The sequence below is a fragment of the Wasmannia auropunctata genome, unplaced genomic scaffold (assembly GCF_000956235.1).
Source record: "Wasmannia auropunctata unplaced genomic scaffold, wasmannia.A_1.0 LD335986.1, whole genome shotgun sequence".
Lineage (NCBI taxonomy): Eukaryota > Metazoa > Arthropoda > Insecta > Hymenoptera > Formicidae > Wasmannia > Wasmannia auropunctata.
The window spans coordinates 1,545,124-1,569,270 of record NW_012026904.1 but is presented as its reverse complement, the minus strand read 5'-3'; the positions used below and the strand labels follow the sequence as shown (position 1 = coordinate 1,569,270).

General features: G+C 37.3%; 2 protein-coding genes across 2 annotated transcripts in view; one reads left to right on the top strand and one right to left on the bottom strand.

The window, feature by feature from the left end:
- The window catches only part of LOC105454358 (calcium uniporter protein, mitochondrial), a 56,852-nt gene that overhangs the window by 12,641 nt on the left and 20,064 nt on the right, over nt 1–24,147 (top strand). Inside the window, exon 2 of the mRNA XM_011696923.1 lies at nt 7,544–7,730. Within this exon, the coding sequence (XP_011695225.1) occupies nt 7,544–7,730 (187 nt within the window). The remainder of the gene's footprint in view (nt 1–7,543; nt 7,731–24,147) is intronic.
- Nucleotides 9,293–22,729, bottom strand: LOC105454357. The gene is made up of 6 exons (XM_011696922.1): nt 22,366–22,729; nt 16,222–16,443; nt 14,767–15,073; nt 12,897–13,730; nt 11,348–12,345; nt 9,293–10,886 (listed from the first exon to the last, which is right to left on the bottom strand). Exons 4-6 carry the CDS (start codon nt 13,116–13,118, stop codon nt 9,836–9,838), a joined length of 2,271 nt encoding a protein of 756 aa, XP_011695224.1. The 5' UTR covers nt 13,119–13,730; nt 14,767–15,073; nt 16,222–16,443; nt 22,366–22,729; the 3' UTR covers nt 9,293–9,835.

Sequence of the window (24,147 nt, the reverse complement as noted above, 5' to 3'; positions counted from 1 at the left end):
GTGACTCAATACATTTTGAATATTTAATAATACTTTTTTTTCTAACACATATTCTAACACATAGCCACTACAAGACGAGACGAGCAAGAGAATCGTTTCCATTCTCCCATATATAAAAGGTACAGACCGTTTTGGCAGAAATAAATTCTGAAGAAAAACACAACCAATCTGAACCAATCTTCGAGCCCCTTAAAAAAAATAGGACGCGTTTTAAGAAATCCTGAAGAGCATAGATCCTCCCTCAGCTCTGCAGAAGTATATAAAGTATTCTGCTCTTGCGGAAAAGTATACATTGGGGAAACCGATAGAATGGCCAATCTACGCATGAAAGAACATCAACGTGACGTCAGACTAAAACACAGTCAACATTGTCGGAAAACAACGCTGAGGCAGGACACTAAATACTATTTGACAAAACGCCTACGGTAGTCACTACTTATACATATTCCATATTTCCCAAGGAAGTACAGAGATGTTCTAGAAAGGCAGAAACATGATATTCTAAACAGATACAATTACTGTAACGTGTATATAGAAAACATTAGTTGTACACAAATAAGGTATCGTTGTTCGGACAGATATTTGAACAATATTGATTTATCTCACAAATAAAATGTCCAAGTTGAATAACCGCTAATTTTCGCGAATCGTGTTTTTTAAATAAATCTATAGCTAAATTGTTAGTGGTGTAAATTTGTTTTATGTGCATACAGTTTTATACATTTATAACTTTTTTCATAATATTTTTATTCCTTTGTGAGACGTTTTATAATAGATCATTAATTTTACAATGCAAGCGTTTGTTAACATCGAACACATTGAGGAATATTCGTAAAAAAAAATGAAACAGAGATACACAAGACAACTAAATGGATATGATGAGATAAACTGTCACTGCACTTGAGCGAACCATTGCTCATTATTCACCATGTATGCTCGTTGAAACCACAAGAGAATCATAAATTCAAACCTCGTGTATCGCGGATTAAGAGCTCTCGCGATGAAAACAAATCCTCTTCCAATTACGGACGCTTCATTATATTATTCTACCCACATTTGTTGTTTTATGCGCAGTAAAATCATTTTCCCGACTAATTGCGGCTTATTTCTCGACAGTGTCGAATTACAATTTCTTGAAACTCTTAAAACGTTAATGAGAAGCATATGAGTGAGCAACAATGTATAAGTAGAAATAGAACGTTTTATAAGTTTTTGCGGAACAAAATGAGCAGAATCAATTATGCTGTTCAAAATCGTTGTTATATATGTATATTGTTCCGCTAACTTAACCTTTTTTTAGCGGAACTTTTTTTTTTAACTAACAGAGCAACTAATTTTTTTCTTTGACAACTTTTTAGCAATAAATAACTATATTAGTTAAAATTGATTTTGCTTATTTTGTTCTGCTAACTTAAGACGTTGAAGCAGACCGATATGTGAATAACACAAATAAATAAAAAGCACCTTTTTGATCGAAACTGAATCTTGCCTAATAATATTTTTATGTGAATTTGTATATATTTTCACTTATTATTATTTACGTCATCTTGAAATGTGCTTATATATGAATAAATTTAGTTGAGGGAGAAGATGCATTTCAGTCTCAACAATCTTATTATTTTGCAGAATATTTCATGAGCATTAAAGACCTTGTGTCTTGAAGTTTTGTACTTTAGAAGCGAAAATCAAGTCCGTTTTCTAGCATTTTGTTATATGGCGCAAGTACTCTTTACTTTGTGGCAGATTACAGCTCTCATAACTTCCAACTTCTCTGCAGAATTGCGAAATGGCGTGTAATTTGCGCATCTCGTCATCGTCGCGACTCAATGCACTGCATTAAATTCTTTCAGAGAGCGTCAACAGATTGATTGCAGCAGAGAAAACGCTTTTTTTGTTAAAAAAAAAAACAAATATTGTTTACTCATCCTGAATTTTCGCGAGTATTTTTACCTATCGACTTTAAATTTTTTATTTTCGTACACATGCAACACATTTTTTGGACAGCTACAATCGTATCGGTTATCGCTAATCGGAAAAAATTTACGCAATAACTTTCTCTCGTATATCTTTTCACGAGATATTTGACAAAGTGACTTTTGTAGAACATAGATAGATTTTCAATCAACAGGAGCAGAATAGAAATTTTATTCGCAGCTGCCATATGTACAATATATGTATAAGCTGTCTTCCAGAGTTCAATGTCAATATTGAAAATCTATAGTACACGTGACGTAAGCTGTAAGTCCAGAATTTTGGAGCATAGCCGGAATAGCGGCATAGCGGAAAAGAAAAACGTGGTCGACGTATGGCTGAATTGATGCAGCGTTCATCTTATTGTGAACTTATTGGGTCGCACAGTTATTTAAACAACATTATAAAATAAGATATTAAATTTGACGATCAGAGACGAGATATAGAGGCTCTCAAGTTTTTTGATATGCGTTTACGATGATAACGTTGTAACGTGATATAACTGTGCGTGCAGCGATTCTATCTGATACTATTTTAATGCCCTTCTATGAAACTTTTAGGGCGGTTTAACGACGTCAATTTCAGCCCTGCAACGGCTTTGTCGATATCCCTTTAAGACTCGAACGCAATATGGTGAAAGCTACCTTGTCATCATGTTTAGTCAAAAGATTGCCCCTTGCTTGCTCTTTCTCTCTCTTTCCATCTCTCTCTCTCCCCTTCCTTTCTCCCTCTTGTTTTTTTCCATCGGAAAACATCAAACACAAGCGCGCGCGTGCGGCGAAAGCTAGCGTAAATAGCGTTGGAACATCGATACGTGTGGAAAAATGAAAAATGCATATCTGTCGCAACATTCACACGTGCATCTGACACCGCGGGGCGGGGCGGGGCGATCTTTTGTTTCGCGAAATTCGAAATTTGCGAACGTAACAGAATCACCCGCGTGTTTTTGCCGCACGACGCAAATGCGCCGTGTAGAGCAAATCGAGGGGGAGAATTTATTTAATCGACGCGATATAGGCACATATCGTGTGTGTTACGATGTGTGCTTTCGCACAGACATCGGCAAGCGGAAAGGCCGCAAGTTGGATGGATATGATTAATACGGAGGGGGCTCCGGTCTGAAACCGTGCACTTGGCTTTACCATTACTACATCACGCCATCGATCCTGCCCAGCGTCCAACTCCGCTCGACACACGGCGCAGAAAATGTTTTCAGCCTGTGTAATGGTGGTCGGGGGGCGATGTTGAGCGAAAGGGCGTATCGGCTATGCGCCCTATACGGACACAACGAAATCACATCACGCCTACCATCAAGCGGAAGATATTTATTACATTAATTACAAAATATTGTCAAGTTAATAACTTTCATTTAATTACATTGCAATTATTTAACAAATTATTACTATGAATCTGATACTATAAAGAATCTGATAATATAAAGAATATTTTATATTTTCTTTTGCGTCGTAGAATAGCTTATCTTGAAGAAGAAGAGATAGTACTTTTGTAATCGATTTCTCTACGTTTATACTGCCGACCGTGTTGCAGGAAAGTATTTTTCTGAGATTTTCTACTTTATTATATTATACTTCCTTATTTTTTCTTCCGTAACATGCAATTTGCGGACACACGGATGAAAGAAAAGCGCATTATTTTTTGCGTAAATATATCGTTCTTTTTTTTTACAACAGTTTCAACATTACGCTGCCGCTCCTTTCGCCAAGGGCAATTGAAAATACACGGTTTTACATCCTTTAACGTCGCGTGTTAAAAAACGGTGACCCGGTTTAAAACGAAGTTATAATGACATATAACACGAGAGTCGATGGAAGATTAAGTAGAGGATGAAATTATGTAGTCTCAATGCGTTAATTAAAAACTATGAAATGCTTGCGTAAATGCGCATTTCATTTCAGCTTTTGCTATCGTAATTTTGTAACTTTGTTATTCGATATGGCAGTGTACAATATGGCCACGGATGAAAATTCGAAAGTTCGCGCAAATGTAAATTAATATCCTTGTAAAAATAGATTCTTGATCTCTGATTATTAAACAATGCATGAGACAAGGAAAGTTGCGGCGGTTGAATATGTATGAATCGTAGTGATATTGAATTCCGACACGATTTCCGGATATATATCTTTCTCGCAGAATTAAACGTTCCGTTACAGGAAAACCGCGCGTTAACCGCACATGCGAAATTCAACATTTACAGGTTCTCAGGTAGCCAATTAAGAAGTTTCCGCCAACTTGACCGAGCACTGAACTGAAATTTCTTGAACGCGATAAATGCACATATGTCATTCTGTTTAGTAAAATATTTTATGATCCAGAAAAGTGGAAAATCCTCAATACATTATTTATATATATATATATATATATATAAATATAAAATCTTTATAATTATCTTATGAATTATTTTTATTTTTATTTTTCCGTTTATAATATACTAATTGTTTATTTCGAACAAATATTTAAAGACTAAATTTAATCTAATTTTTTACTTAAAAAGTTGATATATTTGTTATACATTAAAAAATATATGTATAATGTAATGTAGTATTAGTATTTTTTTAAAACTTATTGTGTATATTTTTAACTTTAAACTATTGATAAAATCTTGACAATAGCTTATTTCACAGAAATTATCAGATTTGAGATTTCTGGCTAGTGACCCGAAACTGCAAGGATCAAGTAGTAGTATAGACATACGGTATGCGCATGTCGAGTGCTCGTAAATCACAGACACTATAATTAGAAGTACCACTTAAATTAAGAACACATGCTTCACCTGCGTCAAGTTATCACATTTCACATTTTTCATGTAAAAATTATAGACACACTCAGGCAAATTTTTAAAAATTGGGCATATCGCTACGCGGTCTTTTGAAATTGATGGAAAGTCAACACGCATGTAACGTTATTCCTTGGAAAATTTAGTTTTTCTGTTTTGAAAAACGGACTAAATGTCTTTGTAAATCAAGAAATGTGATATTTTAATTGCAGATTCCACAATAAACAGTCGGGCACTTTTCTACTTCTAGCTTCTGTTAAGCTGTTTTATTCATTCTCAATTACGAGAACTCTTGTTTTTTTTTTCTTATAGAGCAATTATTCTAAAACCTTGCCACAATAACATTCTCTCTATTTCTGTCTCTCTCTCTGTGGGAACTATCGGAAAAATACTTTAGCACTTGTTAGATAATCAATGATAGCGTATCTCTCTCGGTGCGATTTACATTAACTTTAATGGTAGTATACGAGAGCGTATTGAACGAATTTTTAATTCGCGCTATAGACATTCTGCATGTATTCTATTCTATTTAAAGATGTTCTGTTTATAAATTTATACCATTCGCGATTATACATAAGTAATGTCGGTAATTGAGATGTACGATGGACGCTACACAGTGATAAATATCGTCAATATAGAACGACGCGCCAGGCGCATCTGCATTTCACGGATAATCGCGCGCAGCTTGCTTGGAAATTTCAAAGTCAGTCTTCTTACTGAGGTGCAAATGCAATTCCCGCGGATGCCGCAGTGGAATCGATGGTGACGCTTCGCTGGGGCTACGCCGGGGTAAACGCATCGGAAGTAAGAGGAGAGATACGGAAGAAACTAGGGCACCGGAGCAGGGACAAACGAGAAGCGGATATGAAGAGGGTTGAACGCTTTCGAAGAAGGAGAAAGAGAGACGTAGCGATAGACATGATTTTCAGAACTTTCGCGTCCACTTCTTAGACGTTTTTCCTTGGTAAATTTTTTTATGAAGGAACTTGTCCGCATCTCGACACCTTTAATTCGACGCACGTAGAGTTGTACATCTGCAGTTCGCTCACGATTCGTGCGAAACAGAAACGGTATCGTTCGGCGAGGCGTGTCCGCAGAACATTGCTTATATATCCAACTAGTAAATAATTTTATTTATATGTTATACATATGTTGATGTTGTGGTACATATCAGTTCGTGAAAAAATTGCTAGATTACAGATAAAAATAACGCGGTGAAGAAAAATACTATCTACCGAAATGATATCTTCCTTCAATTTACGGCTGATTGAAAAGCAATGTAGTTTCTAAGAACTTAATTTTTTTGCGAGAGATAATTAAAAATTAGTAATTGAAAAATGACAGCGATAATTAATGCAATTAATGATTGGGATTATAAACTGACGAATATAAAATAACTGTGTTGTAATTAAGTACATTTTTTGTTTGTATGAAATATGTTTTATTGTAATATATCATTTTTATAATTTATTTTATATCAAGTTTTTCCAATTTTTATAATTATTTAAAATTTTTGTTACTTTATAAAATATATATTATTATTATCTCTTAGATCTTTTCTCGTAAAATTTTACGGAATTAATGATAAATTCTAAAGGCAGTTTTTTTTTGCTCCTTAAAAAAGTTCAGAAGAAAAACACGCTTTGCGTTCTGTAACATGTATTTTTATATATTACTTCTTTCCCTCTCTTTCTTTCTTTCTTTCTGTCTATCTATCTATCTATCTGTCTGTCTGTCTGTCTGTCTTTGTCTCTCTCAATTGACTACATCCGCTTTTATCTAAAAATAATCTCCTTGGAAAATCGATGTAGTGCCATTGAGATACGCTCTTCTGAGAATTTAAATTCATATATATACTCCGTTTCATCCGATTTGGTTTAATCGGATAATCGGAAATATGCCATGACTACTTATTCATATCATATGGTCAAATTAATAATTCTCGATTTATGAAATAGAAAGATAATATTTACGGATGTGTGCGAATAATTATTGTTGTGAATTATTATAGTCACGGTAGGATGGCGTAAAACCGTAATCTCCGCGGTACCGTGATTACATTTTTATGTTAAACCGCAGTTGCATCAACTATGCTGTAGTTTGCACAGGATTTCCATCATCCAATATTGCATTTCCACGCTCTGAAGTGAATATTATGCGTGTTTTCCAAGCAGCGATTTCTTGGCTAACATGCATTCGAGTATCTATGCGTGAAAGGTAAACGATATATAACCATAATAATGCACGAGCTGAACACAAAATATTTCTCAGAAAAATTTTCCGGAAAATACTCTAACGAAAAACTGCAAAAAGCAGTGATGTTTTCAATATAGTATAAATTTTATGTACATACGTCACGCAGTAATGTTGCCTTTCAGTAATAATATATCGCCATTAAAATGAAATAAATTCAATACCTATATATCTTGCGATTACGTTATGCGTTCATTCTAGCTGCTAAAGATATTTAACATTTTAAGCAGATTAAAGCAAACTGCCTTGTTAATGAAGCACTTTGTATTTGTAAATTATTATTATTATTTATCGGATAATCGATAAACTATAGATGAGAGACCCGTGAAGAGACCATGAACCGACGGTGTGAATCTCGATGCTTGTACGCTTAATTGAAAATCCGTGCATGTTACACGTCTTTGTTGAACTCTGACAATACATGTCGATCAAATTTCGTTTACATACTCATTATAAGTACATACTTGTTTACACGCGCGGAGATATCGCATGAGCAACAACGGAAATTGCTTCTACGCGTTTCAGGAAACATGGTGCAGGCGGTGGTGGTACATCTCTCAACGGAGCGTCTCCCTGTCGGCCAGTTCCTATTCGCCAAAGTTAAATCCACTTCTGATGAAGCAACTCAAAGAGCCTAAAGCCATGGAGAAAGAAGCGAAGAAGACTGCGAGGATTACGTCAGCGGAAAAGGTGGAGACCGGTGAGAATATCGGTGAGTTACCTGCTTACCCCTCTATTAGAATCAAGCAAACAAACGTATTGTATTGCTCAACAGGGCACAATAGCGATTGCGAAAAATTACTTTTCTTGACTTGATTCCGTGATGGATTTAACATAATCCAGAAGCATATCAAAGCTCGCAGGATCTCTCCTAATGTGCAATAAATCTGAAGGATACATCCTTTGAGAATTAAATAAAAAATCAAAATTACTTTACCTGCTTTAGTTGTTCGATATATTTGACAGAATTTTTAAAATTTTTGATATCAGAACTTTGTAAATTAGTTACGCAGCGTACAATCTTAATGTGCTTGCAAGTGTATTGCATGCGAGAATATTCGTGCTCCCGGTATCATTGGCACATTTTCAAGTTATGCTGGTGCATTAATTATATAGGTATATACGATACGAAATATGCAAAATAGTTCTTATCATATTACATACATAATAACTAAAACATTAAATCAACGTCTAATTCTCGTGCGAAAAGTTAAAGGGACTGAAACACGTATAACGCAATTAAAGTTCGACTGCGCGAAGCAACCGAAGAAGTGGAGTTTTTCAATTTCACGAATAAAGGACACTAATAGAAAGCGAGCTCTGAACGCGAGCTCTTTCGCACGGACGTGGAAAAGTTGCCGTATATAATACTACTCTTTACTCAAAGTCCAACAAGAGCATCTATACGAAGATCACTTTACGCAGTGTCCGTCATGTCCTGTACATATAAAGCTCGCAGTGTACATTTTACAGCACTGCTCGGTCTGCAACCAGTGTAACATTTGACGCTGGATTCACACCGAAAGCTTTTACGCTCCTCGCAATTTACGACTGTGCTATATACACTCCAAAATAAATCGATAATTGCGCCGCTCCTAGCGAGCAAACTGGAACGTTATTGCGCTTAAATAATCACGCCGCTGTAAAAGATATTTAACGCGTATGACAAACATTATATTCGTTTACATATAGATTAGGATCTTTTACATTTTGCCGATATATTTGGGAACTTTTCGTTAACAATGTTTTTTTTCTTCATAGTAATAACGAAACACTATTCTGGTATTGTATCACTAGTTTTACACTTGCAATTGCAGTAATGTTATTTAATGCGAGTTACTGTGAATCCGCATTAAGACAGACTACATAATCCTGACTTGCCAAGATGCTTTGAAGTTCACGGTAGTTAAATCTTCAGAAGAATCGATAACATCAACATCACTGTTCCAAGAATATGTAATGTCGAAAATAACATCGCGTCGTCTGGGCTTTCAATATATCATTTAAATCGAGCGTTGCAAAATATGACATTAGAGCTAGATTTTGTGACTCGAATTTCCTGTTTTTGGCTCAGCATGAGAGTTTGAATACAGATTGCAGATTATACGTTTGGAATAATTACAAAGCTCTTTTTTTGCTCTAACTTACATCACAAGAGTAAAATCAGAAGATCTGAATTTAATTTCAACAATAAGAAGACAACAATCTAATAATTATAACGATCTTTTGGAGAGAGGAATTAAATATTAAAATATTAGTAAACACATTAATAAATAAGATTATTACATATAATTATTTATTATACATTTAATATACTCAAATTACGAGTCGATTTCGTGTGTGCTTTGTGCATTATATGCAATAATATATTGAATCTTTAATATATAATAATGTATTATATCTTAATACGTATCTCAATATTTATCACCTGCTCTAATATGACTCGTGTGGACTTATCCACCTGAAATAATAAACTATTTGATCGATAGTACTTACGTACCCAAATAAATATTTTGACTATCAACGTACTCTCGCGAGATTTTCATTACTTGCTGCCAGAAACATTCGTTAGAAATATCCTTAAAAAATTCTTTGTTCTATTTCTAGCAACGTCTATTCGATTGCAATTTAAATTTATCGTTCCGCAAACTGAATATCATTTTTCTTTTTACAAAGAAAAATTATTTTCAGTAACGCCAAGAAATATCTTTACGCAACTTTATTAAAAATAATAATCACGTTGTATGTCTTATTTTTGTTCGCGCGCGCGAGTTCCAATTGCATCAGAGAAAAATAAATATACAATAGATTCCCCGTTTAGGATGCCTGCGCGCATTGGTTTTGCTCATCGATCCCATTGAGACTATCCTCGAGCACCTCGAACTCCTCGAACTCCATTTTACCGAAATCATTGCCGACCTTCCAGCTCGAATTCACCTCCCACCTCGTCAATGCGCTCGGCATGAATTTGCTCGGATAATTGGATCTCGAGTCGTCCAGATCGCCCAGCTTAAAGTCAGCTTTGAAGATCTTCCTCGATTCCTTGGATTCTTCTTTCTTCGGCTCCAAACCAATCACCACCGGCGGTTCCCGTTTCACCTGCTCGACTTGCCCGACACCCCCGTTCCTCTGCGCAGCCTCGTCCTTTTGCCTGCTGTCGATCGTTGTGATCTCGATGCTGGGTGTCTCCGCGATGGTGCACTGCCTGAGATCGGCGCATCTGTCGCGATTGCGACGTGCAGAAAAGTGTGACGACTGTCCCTCGACGAGTCTGCCGGTCAGCTCCAGCCTGCTGTCGCAGGAGTTGCTCTTCACCAACTTGAACTTCACGTAATCGTTCGATTTGTCGATTCGCTTGAAGCCGTTGCCGATCAACGGCGAGACTAACGGCCCATTGTGCATATTGACCACCTTTCCGCCGTAGTACGTTACAGAGGTGCCGCAGTCGCGGATCTTACGCAGAACGTCCTGGGACACGTAATGCCCCGGACCGCTCGCGTCTGCATCGTCATCGTTGCAATTCACGTCCTCGTCGTCGGACGACGTGCAGTGAGCACCGCTCCCGGGATCGGTGTCGGGATAATCGCTGGACACGCCGGAACTGACGCTGCCGGAATCCCAGTTTTGATGATGATGATGATGCTGGTGATGATGGTGGTGGTGGTAACGGCCGACCTTGCTCTTAGAACAATTAGAGCCACTCGGCGACGTGTTTCCGCTCCTAGCTTCGAAACTTTGCGCGAGAATTCTCGTTTTCGACTCGCATCGCGGACTTCCGAATTCCTCCTTGGCTACGGAAACGGTCGATGACGCGGACTTGGTCTCGAAGAGTCGCGTGAGATCTTTCGCTCTGCTGGAACATCTGGATCTGAACATAATAATTGGTTATGGCAGCTGTTCACGAATCGATCGAGGATGAATGGAGATTTTTAAAATTATGTTTAGTTATGTTAGTTGGTACCTTAATTTTTTAATTTCAACGACTTACTTTTTCTCGGTTAGGAACTCTCGCCTGTAACTTTAATGGAATTTCGGTTCAGGAAACGCTATTATCTTAGTCGCGAATAATCGAATTACATCAGACTATTTAGCACGCAGACGTTTCAACGTAAACTTCACCACCATTTGCCATCCCATTAAACTTAACATTATCTCGGGCTGATTTATCTAGCGTACCGTCACCTTGTATTTAATTCTTCCGCTTGAACTAACATATGTACGAAAAGCAGTTGGTCTGTACGGTTCTATGCTTATTGTCAAGACACTCGCATCCGCATCGTGAATAATATAAAAGTTTCCGTCGTCGACATTCATTCAATATTACGCTACCTGGATTCTTCGCGTGTCTTGTCCGACATTTCGTCGTACCGACTGTCGTCGAGGCTAGTCAGATCCTTCATACTGACGCTCCTCCTGGTCTTGTCGTCCCTGGAGAACTCGCTGTCGGTCGTGCTTTTCTTTTTCTCGAGAGTGTTCTCGAACATGCGTCTCACGTTTCTGACGGTGTCCGGATCCGGTAACTCCTCGTCAATCAGCTCACGGTTCACCCGTATCGGTTGATAGAAGAAGTGCTTTCTGATGGACGACTGCCTGGAGCTTTTAGTGCTTTTGGCGCCACCGCTCTCGGCTCGTTCCCCGTTTCTCTCGCGGCTCTCCATCTTCTTCTGGATCGCGCCGGCGATCTTGCATGTGGGCTCCGCTCGGGCCAACGGCGACGACTTCCGCTCCACCGGCTCGGCGCGCACCGGTTCAATGATAACAACGTTATTATCCATGAGCAATTCCTGAAACGAGTATTCGCGCAGATATTGCATCAGCCCCTCGTACGTGACGTCGCCTCGAGCGGTGCTGAACATGTTCTTGCTGAACATATGCGACTTGACGATCTTGTAGCGCACGTGATCGAACTCCGGACCGTCGTCCTGACACTCGATCGAGTCCATGCAGCTCATGGACCTGGTGAGATTAGTGTGCGACTTTTTACTGTCGCCTGTCCTCAACTTGGCGGAATTACCGGAGCTCTCCGCGCTTCTCGACGGCCGATCGTCCTCGATACCGTCGTCCACCGATCTTCTGCGGGAATCGCTACCGGATTCGGAACCGAGGCCGAGATCGGAGCTCTCCGATCTCGCCTCGAAGCCGAGACTGCCCTTTACGACGCTGCACGCCTTGCCGAGAATGTTTGATGTTTCCTTTACGATCCTCTCAAATCTGCCCTCGTTCTGCTTATTTCGCGCTGCCTCCTTCTCGGTACTTTTCCGCTCGAAGAAGTTTCTCGCGTCCTCCACCGTCGCCCCATTTTCCGCATTTTCCGGCGCCGTAGCTTCCTGCAAAATTAATTTGTCAATTGATTTAATGCGCTTTCGCTCCACTTCCAACATTGAGATGTCAGTTTTTATTTATAACGGAAAATTTGAAGGAGAAGATGAGGTCGTGAAATTAAAGTGCAACGCTATAAATTGGCAAATTACAATTACTTACATTACAAATTACTTAACGTAAACGAGTATCTAATTGAATGGAAAACCATTACGAAGATGTAGATGTTGAAAGTCATAACGCGATATCGCAGAAACTGTTCAATATTCCATGTGCGACGTGCATCCGGGGAATTTCAAATCTCTACTTGCACTTTTCTAAAGAAGATTGCGTTTGATATGCTTTAGGGAAATTGCTTTCGTTGTATTTCTTCGACGTCACGTTCTTACGGTCTCGAGACACAAAATCGTTGGAAAATTTTAATGTCACGAACAATAACAGAATAATTTAATTTATTGAGAGTAAATAACGTTTTTTTCTTATCAGTATGAATATAAATACAATTCCATCATATCTAAATGAATATAAATATGAATATAATTCCATCATATCTACTAACTTTCGCTTTCCTTCCGTGGCCTTCGTCCTCCTCGTTCATGTTATTAATCGATTTAATTACAGAGGCATCGATACGCTCGTTCACGTCCTTCGTAATCTCCTGCGATCTCTTATCTTTTGGCACGTCCTCGACGATGGCGTCGATCTCCACGACGGAGCGCCGATGGCGTCTCCTGGTGACGTCATTGTCGACGACTTTGAGAATCTGCGGCCTCCGTGACATCTCGTTTCGATTCTCGTCCGAGATCCAGACCGACTTGTAATCCTGCACCCCCTCGATCTTGTGATCCTCCTCTTCGCGGGAGATCACAAAATTTTCAACCTCAGCTCCCTTATGATCGGTCTTGGATGAGGAGGAGGAGGAGGAGGGAGCGTGCTGATCCACGAACTTGTTCGCTGAGCTAATCTCCGAATCTGCCCCGAAACTCCCGTCGGTCTCCCGATGCTTTCGCCGGTTTGAATCCGTCCCCTCGGATGAATCGAGGATGTTCGGGCGGACCTCTTTCTCGGCTTCGCCGTCGGCTCGGGCGGGATTATCCTCGTTCACTGTGTGCTCCTTACATTTCTCCTCGTCCGTGGCGTTGCTGCCCGTCGGCGAAACTTCGCTCGCGCTGCCAACGCCGCTCGGCTCGTTGTACTCGAGCACTCTTAAATCTCGCAAACCGTGTACCTTCTTAGGCGCGAAATTACCGTCCCTCGACGAGGCGGTCTCGTTGTATTCCAGCCGTATGTTGGAGAGAGGCAGCAAATTCAGCACGTCGAAGTATTCCAATTCCCCGTCGTCTTCGAAGAGGATGCTGTCTAAACTCCTGTGCTCCTTACGCTTGCGCTTCACCTGAACGGGAAAGCACATCTCAACACGGAGAGAATTTTTTTTTAATTTACCCTGCAAATCATGTTAATTGTGGAACAATATAGTATTTAGGCAAATTTTACTGTGCACTACAATAAGATTTTACAGTAAAACTTATTGTAGTGCACAGTAAAATTTGCCTAAATAACTATAATATATTGTCCCACAATTAATATGATTTGCAAGGTAAATTTAAAAAAAACATTCCGTGAACGCGTGCTTTTTATATATTCTCTTCTATAAAAAGTTTTTGTCATCCTAACCAATTTTCAGAGCAACTAATTTTCTTGTAAGATGAGCCTTTTATTATAAGAAAATATTTTTATGATAAACACAGTGACATTTGAAAGAGTCAACTCTTAATTCAATTTACCGTCCTCTCGGTTTGTAAAAGTAATTTTTGTTAAACTTAACAAAGTAAGAGTTCACAAGTAATGTAATTCTTTATTTCAGTTGGTTTTACGGAACTCACGAAGAGACATTATTTTACTATTAAATTTGTAGATAATCAATCTTCCCGTTGCCCAATTAAAATTTAATTAAGCAACTGTTAAAGATAATGCCGGTACTAGGGAACTCGTGACCGACTTAATGATCTCTATCATTTTAATTAATGTAATGTTTGGTAACAAACTTCTTAATCTCGCTACTATATTGAGGAGTCCCGGCACGGCTGATCTCAAAGACGATACATCGCTGTATCGAGTGAACTTTAATCAAATTAATAATTAGAAATTTTATCATCAAGCAGCTTGTATTATAATATGTTATACATCATCATTATCGTATCGTAAATTACGTTATGTACTGCAACTTATTACAATATAATTTAATTAAACGTCACAATTTGTTATTTTCGATATGAATAACAACAATAATAAGCCACAGTTTTGATTGATTGAGTAATTTATTAATCTTCTCGATAACTCTTGAAATTTCGAAAGAGATATTTTTCTCCCGCATGAAGTCGATTCTAACAGTTTTATAATTTCTTTTACTGACAAGAGATATGTTTCACCTGTGTATATATGCAATCGATGCTCCGATTGCCTTCAATCGGCCAGTTATCTTCGACGATGTCGACCAATCCACTTACGGTGTCCAAATTTTGCACGCTGCGGTATCGCCTCGGAGGATCCGGCCAGTCGAGTATATTCAGTCTATCCGGATCGGCGCGGTTTTTACGAGTGTAAGGCAACGGATCTGGAAGAGACGCGAGACCCGACGGGATCGAGTGAAGGCCGCACGTCGATCGCGAATGATAAGATTTTGTCTCGTTGAATCTCTCGTAAGAGTCGGAAAGATGCTGCTGACTCTTGGAGAGTCTGGAACAAAGTGGAAAATCTCTTGACCAATTGCCCTCGTGGAATAAAATTTGCATTCGTAAAACACTTGAAAATGCTTGTAAAATATAAGTAAATCATGGATGAAAAGAGCATTTGTATAAGTCGCTAGAAATGCTCTTCAATATCTTATTTGAACTTATCGGATTTGTATACTGAGTGGTGAACATTACTTGATAAAATTATTAAGTGGAAGAATATTGAGTTTTTTAAATTTTATTTTTACTCTTTATGAAGTTGAAAAATAACTCTTATCGGATCTTAAATCAGATTGCTCGTTACCACAGCAATTGATCTCGAACCAATACATTAACTCACAATCAGTTAAAAATAAAAAAAAACTCTTCATTAATGTATAGAACCACAGAATTTTTGAAATATTTCTATCTCAGTTAATTGTTGTCCTATAAAATCTCCATTATTTTGATATACCGCAAAAAAAATATGTTTAGAGTACAGCAATTTTTTTTATTCACCATCGATGGCTATGCATTCGAATTAGTTTGCCTCCAATAGATCATAAATTGATGATAAAAACAAAAGAGTCAGTTGTTTTCCCGTTTGAACAACCATTCGATTTGATTCCGCAACGCGGAGATATCAACTTGGCGTCGCATTTCAGTAAAGTTTCTTGGTGAAGTTCTTGTATCACCTTGAGTGGAACTCTTAAGTCGTTCTAGTATTTTGTTGAAGAACGTCTACCGTCGACGACCGATCGCGTTTCGATTGTGTTCGATGTTTGCCAATCGCCGCAAGCGAATAATGCAAGTTTACAGCGAGAATATCAAATTCGTCGCGCGTGAACAAACTCGACTACCATAATTGGCTTTGGGTTGGTGGTTAACTGTTGTTATTATTTCATTGAAATTATTATTAGGAAATGTGCCGGAATTTTTATTCATTAAAATATCAGATACTTCCAAAAAGAACAGCCCTTAAATTGTTTAGCACTGTCTAATATTAATCTTGTTGAAAGCAGCTATTAGGCAGGAAGAACAGCCTTTCGAACTTTTTATCTTCTTATTTTCCACACGATTGTTGTAGGCTATCGATTAATTAAAAACTAATCAGGTCAAGAGCGCGGTCTGCGATCGAGTCGCGGTCTCTTTCTCTTTGATAAAAGGGCTCACCTGTCCTTGAGAGAATTCCGATCGATTAGCTTCGCCCTCGGTATCAATTGATGTCTCCTGGGCAGATCGAAGGTTGAATGTGCGCCTAGCCGAAAGTGCGCCGCTTCTCGATCCTGCCGGGAATCGTCCTCCGATATCACTGCAAGACTCCTCGTACGTTTCAGCAGCTTCCTGCGATCCTGCGTCGACTGTGCCGAGTGGGAGTCGTAGCGGCTGCCCTCTCTGCAATTAAAATCGCGCAATTGCGTGGTAACAGGTTTAAATCATAGGAAACGCAATCATAATAAAATCATACGCTGTGACAGGGTTTCCACCGCGCACAACACGTAATTGACGTATTTTTGCATTGTACCGGCTGGCGTATCAGAGAAGCTACTTTCTCCGAGTTACGGATCCTCGGGGAAATTCGAAGTTACTTTTACCCACTACGCTGAAATACATCTGGTTTGGATGCGTAATTAAAAAGTTGTATAACTTAATTCGAAAGTTTTGAAAATCAATAGGACTCGCGTGAGCGAATTAGTCTTGAGCTTTCACCGCAAATGTATCCAACGCTCTTTAGTTAATTTCCTTTAATTAAATGCTTCGTAATAGTCTTTAATTTTTATTCGAAATGTTTTAATTATTAAGATTTCACATTGAAAATTAATTAAAGCATTGTGACCGTAATTGCGCCAAGTTAAGTCTTTATTCGGGAGAAGCCATATATATCACGAACTACCGGGTGTATCTGAAACCTGCAGCGTATTAATTGGTTTACACTGCTTTTTATACACTCTTTACTTTTGAATTGTTCGATATATTATGGATACGCTGATCCTTACGACATTCTTTGAACGATAAATGAATGAGTAATCCTTACGAAGCAGTAATGCAATCATTGTATATTTAACAGCTTAATAAACCTTCGAGCATCGCCTTGTGCTGGCACAACAGGGGGGGACATAAAGTGGCGTTATAGCTTTAATATCCCGTTAATTGCCGTAAGTGGCTAAGGTGAACCGTGATACTCATTAACGTATAACCATATCAATGCATATTCTCTTCTCGTGTGAGTCGCGAGGTGAATCGTCACATCGTACCGTGGAAAATTTATCTGCGTGCAAATCAGCGAGTTGGACAAACCCGGAAAAATTTCTGCGCGTTAAAACGAGGGAAAAAAGGTATAATGGCACAATGGCGAGTCTTTTACATTTACGAGAACGTCTTTCGTTTTCCTCTATGAACGACGAATTTCCTTGCTAAAAGACGAGCGTCACGTATGACTCATTATTTAAACGACCTTTTAAGGTGAGATCTAGCACTTATTTTTATCTCATATTTTTGAAAGATTATTGCTTTTTTATCGCACAGCATGACAAATCGTATCTCTCGTTATCGTTTCCTTCGCGTGACATTTGCCATGATTTATTGTATCCGACTATGAATGTGGATGTATTCATAATGAATGCAAATTAAACACCTCTTATACTATATACGATAACAACTGCATCAAGCATATCTCCTATTTCACATTTTTATTTAACACAAATAAGTTATTTATACCGAATGCTCAAGATCGTATATGAATTTTCATAGAGTATTATAATGAGATCGACAAATTAATATCTAATCTGCATCTAATCAATGCAAATTCGAGTTACAATTGCAAAATCAATTTTTGGCTTCGTTGGACACGTACTTTTCTCTGATATTTATTTTATAATTTTTAAGTTTACTTCAGAAACCTTAAAAGATGAAAAGACTATTTACTTTTTCAGATACAAAACATTCAAGCAGTTGAATTGTATATATCTCTATGTTAAGGATTAGTGTTACTTTATAAAACGAAATCTAAAAATTTACGTCCTTCCAGTAACTAATGCTTTTATTGCTCGAATTTTTTTATTTTATTGCTTTAATTGCGGAATTAAATCGTTCTCGCCTTGCTCCCATTTACTTATACAGTTCCTCTAGTAAATCCGCGAATTTTTTCGTCGGTGAATCTGATTTACATAGCGAAAGTAAAACGGAAGCTACGCTTATGTTTACTGTATTTGCATTATATTTCTTATTTTCTAGCTATATATACCACACCGCGCTTTTAATTCCAGTTCCGAAGATAAATTCTTATCGTTCTTTTCTAAAAATAATAATGCAAAAACTAAACTTTGTATGTGCATGAAAAAGTAGGTTACAAGTTGGTGAACTGAAATATTTTTAACTGAATTCTTTCAATACTTAACCCTTTGACTGCCGCACGGATTTTATTGATCTTCTGGCGCTACACTATTGTATTCTGTATAATGTAATTTTAATTATAAATTTTTTATATTAAAATACATTTTCCAATTAAATGTATGTTTTTTAATAAAAATTTTCGGCAAAGTTAATAAATCTTTAGAATTTACAATATATACCATATAAATTCAATGCATAGTGTATTTTAACTGCTATATTAATATTAAAGAATACGTATTATTTAATATTAATATAGCAGTTAAAAAAACATTTAATTGGAAAATGTATTTTAATATAAAAAATTTATTATAAATAAATAATACGTATTCTTTAATATTAATATAGCAGTTAAAATACACTATGCATTGATTTTATATGGTATATATTGTAAATTCTGAAGAGATTTATTAACTTTGCCGAAAATTTTTATTAAAAAACATGCATTTAATTGGAAAATGTATTTTAATATAAAAAATTTATACTTAAAGTTACATTATATAGAATATAATAGTGTAGCGCCAGGAAATCAATAAAATCCATGCGGCAGTCAAAGGGTTAAATATTGAAAGAATTCGAAATATTTCAGTTCACCAACTTGTAACCTACTTTTTCATGCACATACAAAGTTTAGTTTTTGCGTTAATATTTTTAGAAAAGAACGATAAGAATTTATATTCAGAGCTGGAATTATTTTAATTATATTAATTTTAGTACTAAAATTAATATGGCAGCTTTGAATTTATATAGATGCATATGCATATTAATTGGATACAGATGGCAGCCAAAGTGTTGAGTACTAATATTATTCGATCGAGATTGAAAGTTCAAAAAAGAATGCAAAAATTTCAGTATCATGATTTTTTAAATATTTCCCCTTATTAAAAAAAGAAACAATATTATACAAAGTATATTTGATACACGAAAACGAGGATTGCTACGGCTAATTTGCTTATTTAACGATAATTGGCACGTTCGAGTATGCTCTAAAAAAAATATTGCTTGTGTAATCAATCTTTTTCATCGATAGCGAGTAAAAATTCACGCGTCATTTCATTACCTCGCTTGTAGTAATGCTGGAATCGAGTTATGTAATTATCTCTCTATTTTGCCGTTCTGCATATACGACTGACGAGGTATTTAATTGTTGTTAGAGGAAACACGCCCGGGGTAAAAAATGCAGAAACATAGAAAAGCACGTGTGAAAATCTCTTTCGGAAAATCTTGCATTATGACATAAAGTGCGGAATAAAAATGTGATACGAATCTGCCGTTGCATATATCTCTTTTAGATTCCGAAAGTATCTCTTATGAGCATCGCGATATGTCGCAGCGTGTCCACGTATGTATATATCACGGTTTTTTTTTCCACTTGAACATCCGTACTGAAAACAGACGTGTCCTTTCGGCCGACTGCCCGTCTTAACGAACGTGAATCCTTGAAGTCCGAATGCAAACGGCGTATCGTCGTCTCATTGTGTTCGTCTGAGCACGGCGGTTACTTACGTAAGATTATCACGAGTTATCTCGGGTAACTCTTGGCGCACCGCTTTCGATGCACAATACATATGCAGAAAGATCGGCCTTAGGAGACCACTTTTTTCTTCTGGTATTTTTCCCTTTATATAAGTCGTACCGTTTTACACACGTCGTCGCGTTAAAGTTCCGTTAATCCTTTTTCTGTTAATATAGTTTCGTAGAAACGTTTCGTGGAGTTGATCGATTTGATAGAACAGAGGAAGTCTGTTAACAATAGCATGAATTTTTTTTATTATCGCGTTAATTATAAGATATAATCTAAAATTTCTCGCGTGTATTATAACGCTTTTTATTTATGGGTGAAATTCTCCTACGCTGTAATGTAATCGTTTACTCCAACAGCTTTATTTCCTTTCGTGACTTTACGAAGCGAAATAAAGACGATCGGTTATCGATAGCGTGATAGAACACGCTCGAATTGTGACCAATCAGCTTATCTTGTTACTCTAATTGCTCGTAAGCTCGACGACGCTTGTAAATCGAAAACTGCGCTGCATGCGCTTCGCGAAGATTGGAAAATGACTTCAATTGCCCCGATTTGACACGGCGAACAATTAATATTTAACCGTGTCGATCTGATCTTTCTTTTTGCACGAGCATTGCGCACGGAAACGAGAACGTTCGAACTGCGCGCGATCGGTTAATGTTTGAATATGCATGAGTTATTAGAATGTCTCGATTATGCGCGGAAAATATGAATGCGTCGTCAATCTAGAAAAACGGTAATCGTAGCTATATCGCCTCTATCAAAACTTGTAAAATTATAGAATACGGAACGCTATCGGGGCGGAAGAGAAATAACATTTTCTTGTGAAATAAACCTATTTTTGATGTAAAATATCAAGGGAGAGAGAGAGAGAGCAAATACCGCGAGCTTTCCACTTTGTTGAAACGATCTTTTGCTTTGATGTAGGATATCAAAAATGAATATCAGCGGTGAACCAGTACTGCGGGCTATGCTCGCGCTTTATCAGAGTTTCAGAGTACGAGATATATACATATATATAATAGTGAGCTGGGAGAAAAAAAAATTTTTATTATGCGCGCATAAGCATTACAACACACATTTCTGCACATCGAGCGTTTATTCTATGCTGCGCACGACGCGATAAAACTAAAATCAATCGTGATTTCCGGCCAATAATAGACCTCTGTCGTTGCACCTGCATTCAGGTAGTGCCTGCGCAAAGGAAAGACAAGGGCCTTTTGCACGTAGTGAAACGCGACGGGAATATCCTACGTGACCGGGCCGGAAGAAGTTCCGCAGCGTGAACAGTCGATGGCTAACATCCGACCGACGACGAAGCCGGTTGTCTCCGTAAGACTTCACGGCTCGGGGCGCACCGCCTTATATCGTGGCATTTATGAAAATGAAACTGCGCAATAAAGATGCATAATCTCGCGTTTTAAGAGGCTTTACATTAGCCCGTGTATAGAAAAATTAAGTGGAACAGTTTGTACCACAAATTAAGATGTATAGCAATTGCTTCTGCCTTCGTGCAACTTTTATTGAAATTAGAATAAAGTGTAACATATGTTTGAAAAGAATTTTATGTAAAATTTTATTTCGAGAAGAAATTTTATATAAAATTCTTCTCGAAATATAATAATTTTTGAAACTTATATAGTAGTGTCATGTAGTGTGAACTTTATGAAAGAAAAATTATTGTTCTTAACATAATATCTTCACTTTGTCCTTCTTTTCCGTTATCGCGTGTCAACTGGAAAAGTTCGCGTTAAAGCAATACCTCCCTTGCTTCCGAGTTATTCAGCGTCGTCGACTCGAAATTGCGAACTTAACGAAGAAAAATCGTACAACGGATTATACCGGAGATAGAAGAAATAAATCCGAATTGCCGGTGTGTTTATGGCCGGGACAGCTTGAATGAGTCACCGTATAGATCCTTTTTTATCCGTATCTAAATGAAAAACATTACAACCTTGATCCTTGCCGCGGTGACTCGTGTTTCTGGACACGTTGCTGGCGAAAACAATGATTACGCAATTTCATTCGTAACCTACATACTATGAACAAGGTCCACCACCATGACTAATTATACCCTAGTCTAATTCATAAATATTGGGGTCAAGATTAGGTAAAGTAATCAGCGTCGTAAAGTGTAGTGTAGAATTCTCTCTTTCAGGTGTGAATTCGTCTAAAATATACGATGTAATTTAATTTTAAACAAAATTATCGCATTCTTTTGTTAAAAATTGACTATTTAAACTCAAAATATCAGATTACTGAGTTATCGATTTGTGTTCTCTATTGACGAGCATCCTGCAGTTACACAAGAACCCCTGCTTGACACACATGCCGTAAAAGACACTTGATACCATTGACGCACGCGATATGTAGCATTAGATAAATTAATCCAGATAACTCACGAATTTCCAAATGATCCTTAAGCAGCTGACACAGCGAGAACTTCGGCGAAACACGAGAGTTGATGCTGTCGATAACGATTCTTGTTTCTCGCACGTAGGATCGATTAAAGATTCGGTCCTTGAAATGATCGATGAGATGTCGAACAAGTTCGATTAAGGTCAGCAGCCCTCCGTTTATCGATGAAGGAAAAGCTCGAAACGGGAAGAAAGTTTCGGCGCATTCGCGATTGCGCGGAACCGCATATACCGGATGCCAAGTTTCAGCACTCGCTGGACCGGATCGAGAGCGGGCGATTGTTAATCTCGCGCGAGATACTTATCGCGCGGCCTGGACGCCCGCGCCGGGTGCCGGGTCTTCACTTTCTCGTTTGCGCACCGACTGGCGGAGAAGTGTTATTGTACCTGCGGACCGATCGCCACCGTGCCACCTGTTCCCGCCGGTATACCTATCCGCGTAGTGGGAGTAGGATATATCTTCAGACAATAACGTCACTGGTCCTCGGGAATATGATCGTGGAACAGTAGTCACGCGGATAAGATTACAGACTTCGGAAATAAACCGCGAATTATAAAGCTTATGTAGCAGATTTTGGAAGTTTACTGTATGAGGAACTATAATAAAAATCTATGTATAATAAGCTTCTCACTCGATTCATAAAGAATGTATTTTATATTTCAACGCTTTCAATTTATTATTATCTTATATATTTTAAATAATATATCTTTTAAATAATTTAATATAATTTAACGGCTCATTGTATCATTAATTTTGATTATTACTCAGTCATTAGCATCAATTTAAAAAATAACTATTTTATAATTGTAATAAAATTATATTACAATACATATAAAATTAAATTATATATTTTATCATAAAATTATCATGAATTATGCTGATTGAAGTGTCGCATATATGTTATGAAATTATTAAAATAATTATTAATTATTAACATTGATATATGATTCTAAGCATGAAATGACACATCAGTACCATTATTGAAGATAACGAATTTGAAGGATTAAATATATTAAATACGCATTAAAAAGATTAAGTGTCAATGACTATGTGTTTAACTTGGCAAAGACTTCATTATGCGATACAAGCACTGAATTATTTATTAAGTAACATGCGGGATTATAGATTAAATAGATATAAATTTTACAAAATTTAATTCAATTTAATATATTCTATGAAAATATTAATCTTGAATTTCGTAAAATTTTACAGATTTTGTTGATATTTTTTTAAGAGTATTAAATCACAATACTTTTATGTGATATTTAATCCTTCATATTTGTACAGATTTCAATATATTAAGAGTATCGTCTCTGTCGTTGCGTTTAAATTTCGACAATACATATCATATCTAAATGCAGAAAACATAAAATTGTGTTTAAATATTACGGTGTGCTCGCAGAAAGATAACGTTCTTTCCATAATTTTATCTCTGCCATTTTAAGTTGGAACATTCTTCAACGATTCACTTTAATGCGTCAGGGTGAATCTTTTCGATTCACAAAGTGGTAAATAATCTTCGAAAGTGATAGAGTGCGGAATTCCAAGTGGCGAGATATCCCGAGTACTTTATCTGGAGTGCTTCGTGTCGGAAGTTCGCGCATAGATGCTCCCAAAGTATCCTTTGAAGATATCTCCTTCGTTATCCTTCGTTATCCACAAGGTTCTCTTCCGCGGAAGTATATGTTTCTCGCGCGTATGGAGTTTGGTTTGCCATTTCCCGGAGGCTTAAATTTGCGACATTATGTCAAGGACGTTTACCTATA